Here is an 11,556-nt window from a genome sequence, read left to right as displayed (position 1 = left end):
TTTAGCCCTGAGGAGGCTGAGGGGCAGAAGGGATATTATCAGTATATCTAAGTACCTAAAGAGAGGGTGAAAAGAAGATGTAGCCAGGCTCTTTTTAGTGGTGCCCAGTGACAGGACCAGAGGCAAGGGGCACAAACTGAAACACATCAGGTTCCCTCTGAAGGTCAGGAAACACTTTTTTGCAGTGAGGATGACCGAGCACTGGCACAGGTTGCCCAGAGAGGTTTTGGATTCTCCAACATTGGAGATACTCAGAAGCCATGGTTTTGGGCAACTGCCTGTAGGTCACCTGCTTGAGCAGGGCGGTTGGAGCAGATGACTTCCAGTCACGGGGAGTGAGAAGAACTGCTCTGTGTGGGAAGTTTTTTCACGTTATGAACGAGCCGGTGGCTGAGGAGTGAGGGGGACGCTGCTGTGTGGCCCATGGGCAACTGAGGCAAGGCCAGCAGAGGGTATTTGAGGGTCTTTGGCCCAAGCACCGTCGATCCCTCAGGACCCCGGTGTTCGGCTGACCGCGACCTTCCTTCCCGCCAGGCCTTTGCCCCTGCCCGCGCCTCTCCCGGCGGAGGGGGGCGCCGCCGGCAGGGTTCGGCGGCTCGTGCGTTCCCGCCGCGGGGGCTGATCACCCACCGCCCGCGCATGCAGCCGCGCCGCCGGCACTCGTTGTGGGCGCCCGGGGTGGCGGCGGGCAGGGGCCGTGCAGCCGGCGGGGCCGCGCCGGGCGGCGGCTCAGCGGAGAGAAATTAAGGCACATCGCCGGCTGTACCCCGCCTCTGCCCCGGCCGCTTCAGCTGCGCACCCGGCGGGCAGTTACGATACCACCCCCGCCGCTTCCCCCGCCCCCGGAGCGGCGGGCAGCGGCGGCGGGAGGAGGCGGCGCCGGGCGGCGGGATGCAGTGCGGGGCCGGGCGGCGGGTGGGCGCGGCGGCGAGGGGCAGAGCCCGGCGGGCGGCGGGGCGGCCCCGCTCCCCGTGAAGAGGCGGCGCGGCAGGGCAGCGGCCGCCGCCATGCAGCCGTTGCACCGGGCCCCGGCGTTGCTGCTCCTGCTTCTGGCCGCCGGTGAGTGAAGGCTGGTGGGGCGGGGGTCGCCGCCATCCCCGTGGGCTGGGGCGGGCCGGCCGCTGGGAACCCCTTCCCCAGCGACGGGGCTGGGGAGCGCCGGGCAGCGAGTAGGTGTCGGTCGGTCACCTCCACAGTCCCGGGGGCTGAAGCGCTGCGAGCACCGGGAGCCCTGGTGGGGGTCGGATCTGTCCCCCCAGCCCTGGGGGACCGCGGCCCGCGATGGGTCCGATTGCCCGGGACACCGGGACCTCAGCGGGAGGCGGGTCACCTTAACCCGCCCCCTCCCCTAAGCACCGTTGGTCCTCGGGTATCGGGAGCTGTGTCGGGTCCCTGTCCCACGCTCCGGAGCTGTTCCTAGGTGCTGGGCACGGCCCGTCACCCGGGCATCAGAGCCTCCTGGAGCGGCCAGGTTCTGCCCTGCAGTCCCCTGGGCTCCTGGCGTGGGGGGCTGGGTGCACGTGGGTTTCACCCCGCGGGGACAGGGTCTCCTGCCTCAGAGACGGGATATGCAGCGCTGGTCCTTGCGGGGACCCTGCATGCCCCGAACAGCACCGACAGTGCATGCGGTGTGGGGAGAGGATGGATGGATGTCACCCTGAACGGGGCATGCAGCCCCCAAAACGCCTTCCCTTGTATTGATGGCTTCGTCTGGCGTCGTGGTAATTTTGCTAACTACCGTGAAACTGGCACAAAGGAAGGGGGAACCGCAAATTGCTTTGTGTTTCCTTAAGAGCCTCCTGTTGAAATTTGGAGGAGAGGTGGGGTGCCAGGGAAAGGCAATTAAGTGCAAGAATGATTATACTCGGAATAGTTACGAAGACTCTGCTTCTATTTTTAAATAGTCTGGGGAAATTTCCCAACAAAGGAATCCCCCCAAAGACCCGCGAGGCTGAGATTGCCCTCTCCCTCCCTACCACCATCCCTTTTATACAGAAATCTGGTTAGTGTGAAACAGGAGTTTTGAACGGGGACATTTAAAGAGTGGGGGAGTCTTTGTCTTGAGTCATTCTGGCAGGGAGGGAAGAAGGGCTGATCTCCCAACCAGTCGCTGTCTTCCAACACGACCGAGCTGTGATACAGTGACATCCAGCCCCGCTGGCAGGTTTCTCTTATTACCCCAGTCTCCCATAAACGTTAGTGGGGGGAATGTGTTATCTGTAGAGTTGCTCTGTTGGTGAGCTGTGTGTACAGTGTCTCACCCCTGTCATCTGGGGCTTCCTAAAGAGAAGGGATAAAGCCTTTTAGGTTTGCAAACAATAGTGAGCTTAAAGAGCAAAATGGATGAGAAAACCTGTTGGGGTTTTGTGCCAATGCTCTGTGGCACTGAAGCAATCAGCCTTTCCAGAGCTGAGCAGGGAGCCAGTTTTGTGGCGTCAGGCAGGTTGTCCACATTAGGGAAAACCTCTGGCATGGCTGGCAAAGGTCCTTTAGCTGCATCTCAGCAGGAGAGACATGTCCCCAAATTCAGCCAGGCTTCTGCCACCTCCACAGAGGAAGGCAAGATGCATGGGGGGAAACTACCATATTCCCAGCCTGCCAATTTGCCAGGAAGGGTTGGCCCCATCCCTGTCACTTGAAAGCTACATTTGCTCTGTGGAGGAAGGAGAGAGACCTTGTGGTTGTTGTAAAATCCAGCAGTCAAAAGGACCACAGCTGCTACTGCTGGGTTGAGGGGAGGATGTGTTTCTTATTCTGCTGAGGCTGCTGGAAACTTTCTAGTATTGCTGTCCAGCTGGTGATGATGTGGAAGACTTGGCTTCTTGTCTTTCCCTGGTATCTTCTCTGCTATCCTAGCAGGGAGAGGTGTAGGGGTGGGAGGCGAGTGGCAGCTCCAAGGGACAGCTCAGTTCCTAATCTAGTGAAACTGGTAATCATGGGGGTTATGGCAGCTCTGGGGGGCTGGATTTAGTTGGCCAGGCATCTCTGGACACCTGCACTCCTAGATGGGAAGTCAGAAGCAGAGATGCAGACGGGTGGGAATTTATAAATCAAGCCCTGTTTTGGTTAGTGGGTTTGCTGAGCAGTTCAGGCTCTGTTCCAGTCTGGAATAATTTGGTTCACTCTGGCCTTGCTCCCCCAGTCCCATGGGAAAGGAATAGTTAAAACCTGAAGGCTGGAGAGACTGGGTGCAGATCCCCACATGCTTTCTGGGGTAAGAACCCTCTGCAGACTTGTGGGATTGGTTGACATGTGCCTCATTGGGGTCCCATCAGACTACTGGGCAGCACGGGTCTGCTGGCAGAGCGTGGAAACATCTCGTCAAGCTCTTAGGGTGTCTGAGCCCCTTTGCTTTTGCAAGTAGGAAAATGATGTGGTTAAAAGCAGGAGAAGAAGGGAGGGAATTAGTTTCTTCCCTCTTGTCTCCTCCAGTGCTTGTCTGCATGTGGGCTATTATAAGTTTGGGTTTTTTTTTCTTTCTGCCTGCTTAGAAGATTCCTTGTTAGCATTGTGTGAACAAGCTCGAGATGAGGGAGTATAAATCAGGATGGATGAAAATTCCCTGTAGTCAGTTTTTCCTTGGCCTCTTCAGTGCCATAAGGAAATGTTCATTTAATTATAGGCATCGGGGTAGAAATAACTACATTAAGCCCTCAAGGGGAAGCTGCCGGCGACGAGCTGCAGATCAGAGCACACAAAAGTTTTTCCACTCAGTGTGGGAAGAAGCTCTGGCATTTTGTGGGTACCTGAGTGAGCAGCAGCAGCACCGGCAGCCCTGCTGCAGGGCACGGGGGGAGAGGAGTTGAGGGGAAGGGGCACCACGGGCCCGCAGCTGGCAGTCGGGTGAACTTGCTTCCCCTTCTCACAGGCTATTGAAACATGTAATCCCAAAAGAATGGAGAGAGGCTATTTGTCAGCCACACGAGTGCAGCCTGCACAGAGGCAAAGCAAACACGTGCGTTGGTTTGTTCAGAGGGCCAGGGATGCTGGCAAGGAAGTTATGGCCTGCTGAGGCTTGGATCAGCCCCCCTCTGTCCCTGTGCCTGGTTAAGCCCCATTGTGGTTACCAGAGTGTGAATGTATGTTCTTGTTTTGGGGATAATTTTTGTACTGGTGGGAAGCCAGCTTTGCAGCTCTTCTTCTGTGTGACAACTGCAACCACTCTTGACTCTTCCTATCAATCCTGATGTGTTGTGAAGGTAGTTAGGACCAGTACATGTCGCCTGGGACTACCGAACCTTTGCATGAGCATTTTTGCCTAGGATGCACACAATCATTTGGAGCATGGAGCCTTGGGGCTGAGACGGCCGCACAGCGTGCCAGTGTGTGGCAGGGTGGTCATCACTGCTCTGCTGCAGGGACTGGAGCAGAGACTAACCCTTTTTTTTTTTTTTCTCAATGTTGTGCCTAGTGAGCTTTAAAGACCTTTTGGGGTGTAAAAGTCTTCTGTTAGCATTTTGACTGGCAGCTGTGTCTTGAGGGAAGTCCTTCCTGCATCTGCAGCAGTGCTTTCTCTGCCCAGGCAGGGAGGCTTTGGAGATGAAGCAGCCATGAGCCTTTATTTGATGTGCTGAAAATCGGACCAAGCACCATGGGGTATATGGTCCAGGTTGGGACAGAGCAAGAGGAGGAAGCACAGGCCTGCCAAGGTGATTTTTAGCAGATGAAATGCTTTGGGCCTGCGAGATGGCAAAGGAATCTGTGGAGAGTGGTTTTTCTCTTAGCCTTCATCCTGTGGTCTGTTAAGCCCCGGGGTCCTGTGAGCTGCTTTGTGGAGGCCTGTGGAAGGTAACTGAGGAAAGAAAATTGACTTCTGCTGTTACCCAGTGCCGTTTCCCCAGGGGCTGGATCTTCCCTACCTCGAGCTGGGAACTGCCACTGTCAACAGCGAGAAGCACAGAGGAGGGCAGACGTTGCAACAGCAGAGAAGGGAGGTGTGAAGGCTATGAGAGAATCTGGGGAGGGATTGAAGGCAAACAGTCTGGGAGATTGAAACCAAGTGAGATTACGACTGTGGACATGAGTGGTTGAATGAAGAGGAAAGGACAGGGCAGGCTTGTCTGAGTTGCTGTGATCTGCTTGCATGGAGTGTCCTCTGTGGAGATGAGTGGTGACACTTAGAGCATTCTTGATGTTGCTGATCATAGTGACAGGAGCCTTGACTCTTGTCAGCACTGGGCTGAGGATGTCTGACACTCCTGGAGGTCAGGCCCCTGGTGTGTGTGCTGACAAAGGGCACATCTGCAATTATCTGCAAAAGCAAGTGCATCTTGTGGCAGTGCCTTGCCATTTCCTGTGGACATACCTGAGTCTGTGTGCTGTAGGTGTTCTTTACTGAAATGCCAACGTTGGCAGTCCTTTGCAAGGTAGCACTCACTCAATACATGCAGACATGCACACCCTGTAGCCTGGTGTTTGAGCTCTCTGATGATGCTAGCTGTAAAGATCTGTAAAAGCTTAAAGATGCTGGCACAGCCTGGCTGTAGGTTCTCTCTATAAAGAGTTTTCCCATTGCAAGGGCTTTTTCAGTTGTGCCTTGTCCCTCATGTTGGTGCATGTTGGTAAGTGTATGTGCTGCCCACAGACCTGAGTGCTTTTTCCATTGCTTTCTGAAATGTACTGGGGCCACAGGAAGGTGGATTGTTTTAGAGGGACTCTTAGTGAGCAACCTGGTTGCTGCTGGTGCCAGGGAAGCATGGCAGTCTGACCTTGATTTCCAAAACCCTAATTGGAAATGATCTTGGAAGTTGGGATCCTGACTGGATTTGTAAGTGGTCTAGTGCAATACGGAAGAGCAGCAGTAAGGCCATGTGGGAGTTGAACTGGGAGAGGTTTGTTAGGTGGAGCGTCCCAGCACAGATCTGTAACTACCTTCCAGAGTGCCCCATAGCTTTTGCTGGGATTTTCCAAAGCCCCCAAGGTGCTCTGTTGCCTTCCAGAGTGCTCCGTGGCTTTCTCTAAAAGGACTTGGTCTGTTTGTTGTCATCCCTGTGCAAGCTGTTGAGGATCTGAGGCACAGACACTCCAGGTGAGTGTGATGGAACCACCTTGGACATCCCTCAGCTGCACAACACTTTGTTCTCTTCCTCTGCTGTCTGTGGTTGGGATCCTTTTTTGTTATTTAAATTACTATGTTCTGTTGTGCTGTTGGTTGTTCTGCCCTGGGGCCTCTCTCCTGCCTGCCCTTGGGCCAGTGGTCTGAAGGAGGGAATATCCCTGACAGATGCTTCCCTCATCTGGTCATTGTGTTTCTGTCCTAACTGATTATCAGTTAATGACTCGTTCTTGACCCAGCTCTCTTAGGAAATAACATTATTGGGTAACTCCTGGGTTTAGACTGGGCTTGAAAGGAAGATCAACAGCAACAGGGCCAGATGGACGTTGTTGTGGCTCCTGTGTTGACAGTACTAAGATGCTCTGACCCCCCTCCCTGGTACCCAACTGCTGTTGAGTGATGTTGTATGGGCTCTGCTGGCTGGTGGTGAGAGACAGGTAGGTCAGAGTGTGTGCTCCAGGCGAGTGCTCATCCTTTCAGCAGGCTGATCTTGCCTCTGTGGAACTGAGATGTAGCCACAGCACTCAGGAAGGAGGGGTGAAACCAACCTTCAGTTGGGTAAAATGAAGGGCACAGCAGCCTCTCTGTAGGTCTGGATGAGATGATGACGTCTTAAGGGATGTTTATATGTTTCCTTGGAGAGAAAATTGAGGCTTGCTTGTTGATTAAAAAGCCAGAAAATTTTAAAGTTTGACACAGTCAGAGCCAGATTCCAGATCCCTCCTCTCATTTCAGCTGGATACAGAAACGACTTGTTTCCTCTTTCACCTCTAGTCCCATTCATTAGGCCAGTGTGAGCTTTGAAGCAGCTACCCTGTCCCATGGAATGGTGGCTTGCCTTGTGGCAAAGGGATAAAGTGGCTCTCGGTCAGCTAACGTAGAAAATACTTTGGGGTTCTTTTGGAATTATTTGGAAATGTGGGACTGCTCATATTCACAGCAGTTTGGGAAAGAGATGGCAGATGTTCTTTCCTCAGAAATTTTTTTGTTCTGCTGTTGAGCAAAATTCTCCCATCTGCCTTGTGTGGGGCTGTTGCATCCAATCCTGTGCTGAGCTGCACAGAGCAAGCTTTGCCACTTTGACTTGGAACCATTTTTGACGGGGCCAGGGGGGTCAGCAACTAGCAAACTTAATTTCATCTGTGTATCCTTCTAGCTGGCTCTTTTCCAGTGGCCTTGGAAAGGTAACACTGCAGTATTATTCCCTGCTCCTTACAGAGGTGAAGCACCTTTTGCAAGGTCAGCATTCCCTCTACATGTCACCTCCGTGGTTGCCAGCAGCTGGAGAGCTCGCTGCCAGTGCCGGAGCTCCCGTGCTGGTTTTGGTGCGCTCTCTCCGCCTTTGTTCCCTCTCCCCCTCCTCCACCTACCTCTCCCACTTTCTCTTCTTTTTCCCTGTCTGATCTGGGGAGGGTTTTCCCTCCCGTGCTCACAGCCCTGCTGTTTCCCCGAAGGCTGGCTGCCCTCTTTAGCATGCAGAGCCTCATCTCCTCCAGGTTACGCAGAGGTGCCGCAAAAATAGAAATGAGAGACAAACGCCCCATTGAAGCAGCTGGCGAGCCCTGGCTCTGTTCCCTGCTCCCTCCCATCTACAGTCACAGGGCTTTATTCGTTTGTCTTCCTTTATTCCTATCGCTTGATCTGCCTTTTAGAATACAAAATTGGGAGACGGCTGATAGAAGTCGTCTAATTCCCATTCCCTATCCTAGGAGGAAGATGGCTAGCCACTGATGCTTTGGGTGTTAGATTTCCTCTCAACTGTGCTCCCCTGCCTCCCAGCTCAGCTTGTGCTTTGATTCTTTCTTTGCCTTGGAGTTTACGGCTGCATTGAGCTCCTTTGTGAGCTGCTTGGAAGAGAGGAGGAAGGAGGCAAATGTCAGGTCTCCTCTTTGGTACCCCAAACCTTTGAGTTTTTGCTGTTGGTGCAAAAGGTATGAATTAGTGTCAGGATGTCTGGAGACACACTGATTTCTAGGCTGGTGCAATGGTGCTGTTGGGCCTCTGATAGTTGAGCTCCTGCTGGCACAGAGGGTTTCCCCAGACCAGCCTCTGCATCTTGTGCCTGTGGATCAGGCACCAAGGTTTTGCCTTACTCCAGATCCACCCCAGGAGAAACCTGGCTTGCTCAGGCTGTGGCTATTAATGACTCATTCGTAGGGATGAGGTGGTGTAGTTTTATCTTGTGTTGAGGAGAGCAGAGCATCCCAGTAAACAAGATAATGTGCAGCTTAGGGGGTTTTAACTGGGTAAACACTTCAGAGTTAAATGAGGGTAAACAAACTCCCAGCATCTGAGCTTCCTGCATGGATGTGATTAGCTCTCTGGGTGCTCTGGTTCACCTGCTGCAAGGTGTCTGTTGTGCGGAGGTGGTGGGATGGTCTGTGGCTGAGCTCTGGAGGAAGCTCAAACCAAGTGTAACTTGGAGATGGAAATGGAGAGGCTTGAGCTAGCCTCTGGAGCTGGTGCAGAGTTATGTTTTGAGGCTTTGCCTAGCTGTCTGGGAGGCCTAGAATGTGTATTGTAGCATGGCTGGAAAGCCAAGGTCCTGTGTCAGCCACATCTCTGCTGATGGGAGTTGGGAGAAACTGAGGCATTGCCTTCCCTACTGGGCTGCATTGAGGCTCAGCAGCACTCTCTGTTAGTGATGCAGGGGTCTCGTGTCAGCCTGGGGAAGCCCAGTCTAGGCACCATCACATTGGAGCCTGGTGGGCACCACTGAATCTGCATGGAGGCTGGCCTGGCCACGTCTCTCTGGGTCCATGCTCACACAGAATAGATGTGCAAATTCTCATTTCCAGCTGTGGACTTTACATTGTGTGCACAGCTCACAGAGAGCCAGCCCATCCCCAAGGATGCTCAGAGGCACTTTGGTTGGCTCTGTGCTGCTGCAGTAGCTTCCTTCCCTTTTGATACTCTTTCTGTTGCTGTTCCCCTTTTGTTGCTGCGCTGGCCTCAGCCGATCTTACCTTGGATCAATAGAACAAAATAAATGAGACAGAGAAGTGCTGAAGCCTGACCCAAGTGTATATGGGAAAGAGTAACCAATATTGAATTTTGCTCAGTTCCGAGCATGGTGGAGAGGGTCAGGGCAGGCAGAAGGCTTGAGAAATGCATTTCTGGCTTTCAGTGTTCCCATGACAGGCTTGGTAATCAGCCTGGCAAGTGAGCAGCAACTCCCAAACTTTTTGAGCTAGCAAGCCATTGTTTTCAGTGAAAGAACCATGGCCAACCCATCTGCCAGTGCCCCATAGCTCATCTTGGCACTTGCCCTGATTCTAATTTGTCTTTCTGAGACATGGAGTCATAGGACATTGTGGTGGGAAGGAACCTCAGGAGATTGCCTAGTCTGTGCCCTTGCCCGAAGGTAGTTCATCTCTGCTTAAATCATTTCAGGCCACGTGCCTCCAGATCTGCATGTAGCATCCAGGTGATGCCTCAGCAGTGCCTTGTAAAGTCTCTCTCTTTCTAATACTTCAGGACTATGCACGCATTTTCATATCTGCATACCAGTGATATCTCAGAGCTGTTTCTGACACAGGAGTTGCTCCTTGTAAAACATTTCTAAGGGATGGTTTCCTATCTTGTACCAGAACTGTTTGGTACTAGTTCTCAAGGTAGTGACATCACTTTGTATGATTTCTTCTCATTATGTTTCTGTTATTTCGATTCTCAAGATCACCTAGCTGTACCTACAGGCTTTCTGTGCAGTGAGGATATCTCCTTGCTTTGTGTCCTTGGCTAATTTCATTATCATGTTCCTAATTTTTGTTCCAAGGTCACTTAGGAAAATGTTAAAGAACAGCAGATCCAAGGACAGACCTTGAGGAATTCCACTAATAGTTTCCTTCCAGCATAAGCCTCTGTCATTTTTCATATAACCAATGCCTTACAGTTGCCTTGCAGTTTTCCTGCTAATCGGTGTCTTTTCTTGCCTCTCTTATAATTCTGCATGAGGCACCATATCAGATATTTTACTGAAGTCCAGATGGATTAGATCTGCTGCCTTTCTCTTGTCTGGGAAATCAGCTATCAAAGAAAAATACCCAAATTAGCCTTCATTTGAGCTTATTCAGTTAGTTCAGTCGAGTGACTAGTTCATTAAGAATTGAGAAGCTGAGTATGAGCTGAGAAAGTGGGAAAACTTGTCTTTTTTTTTCCTCTAATCTATGAATAAAAATCATCTGTGAGAGGATGAGATCTTCTGGTTTTGATGTGCTGAGGAACAGAGGGCTAGGAAGCAATTGGTTCAGTTCACCCAAATTAGTTACTTTGCTTGCTTAACGAAACTGTTTTAAATGTAAAACATGTTTTGGTAATCTCATTTTTTCCTTTGTCTCCATATTTATCGTGGTATTTATCGGTTGAATAAAGCCAAGTTCCAGGTGCTGTTTCCTTGCATTTTGATTGAAGTTCAATATGCATGTGAATGTACCTTGACACAAATCACAATTAAAGTCTCATCTAGGAATCAAGAAGTGTCAGTCAAACCTTCTAATAGATAAAATGGAAATAACAAGGATATAATTGTTGAAAGGAAAGTGTAAAATGCAGCCTGCCTCTCTGCTTAGTGTTAGGTAGATGTTTGCTGATGGTACTTTTTGATTCTTGCCTGTGGTAGTCAGCCCTTCCTTATGAAAACAAAAAATACAAATGCAAAACAAAGTTCAAATCAATACCTTAAAAATAGATTTCCAGCCTGCTGATTTAAAACATGATTATTATTGGTGATGTATGTAATTTTAGTTTAAATCAGTCCCTCTGTGTATAATAAAACTGCACTAGGGTGAAATTTTGCCAGAGTGACAGTGTCATTGATTTCACAGGGCCAGGCCTTCATTGTTTAAATGCAAGACAGTCCACTCCTCTCTAGAATGGAAGATTAACAAGGTACTGTGTCCTTTCAAAGAGGCAAAAAACCTCAGAGAGGGTGAACCATCACTGCCCCATTGAAGGGAGGTGCCTCAGACTGGATGGCTGTTTGGCACCCACTCCTGGATGTGGATGCTCCTCAGCATTGTTGTGGATGCTTCCCCAAATACCCTGATTTTCCTCATCAGCTGAGAGCACAGCCCCTCTGAGGGTCAAGTTACCCTGAAGGCAGGTGTGTGCAGCAAGTTGGTTCTCCAGGAGCAGGCTACAAGGAGAAGACAAGCCTGGTGGGTGTCAGTCCTATCTCTGATATGAGTTTACTGTCGTTATACAGGGACCTTGTGCCTCTGCCTTGCCTCCTCGGAGGAGCCAGCCGTTGATGGCCTCACGTCAACTTCCCTCCTGGAGTTTGCCATGATGTCGCATCTGGAGGCCATGAATTCCCATGAGCAAACCAGCCCAGAGGCTACAGAGCCTGATCTTGCCCCTGGCTCTCTGCATGCTGCCCCAGGATCAGGCTTTGCCAGCGAGGAGAATGAGGAGTCCAAGATCTTACAGCCCCCGCAGTACTTCTGGGAAGATGGGGGAGAGCTCAACGACTCCAGTCTGGACTTGGGACCGGCAACAGGTAG

The 11,556-nt window shown here is 51.5% G+C and overlaps 1 protein-coding gene across 1 annotated transcript in view; it reads left to right on the top strand.

Annotated features, from left to right (window-relative positions):
* Window positions 1-975: 975 nt before the first annotated feature.
* PODXL2 (podocalyxin like 2) overlaps window positions 976-11,556 on the top strand; it is a 28,875-nt gene continuing 18,294 nt past the window's right edge. The window contains exons 1-2 of the mRNA XM_062008460.1: window positions 976-1,059; window positions 11,259-11,552. Of these exons, the coding sequence (XP_061864444.1) occupies window positions 1,008-1,059; window positions 11,259-11,552 (346 nt within the window). The 5' untranslated portion in view covers window positions 976-1,007. The remainder of the gene's footprint in view (window positions 1,060-11,258; window positions 11,553-11,556) is intronic.

The sequence above is a fragment of the Colius striatus genome, chromosome 15, assembly GCF_028858725.1.
Source record: "Colius striatus isolate bColStr4 chromosome 15, bColStr4.1.hap1, whole genome shotgun sequence".
Lineage (NCBI taxonomy): Eukaryota > Metazoa > Chordata > Aves > Coliiformes > Coliidae > Colius > Colius striatus.
The sequence above is the reverse complement of the archived record's forward strand: the minus strand, read 5'-3'. Positions and strand labels throughout refer to the sequence as shown.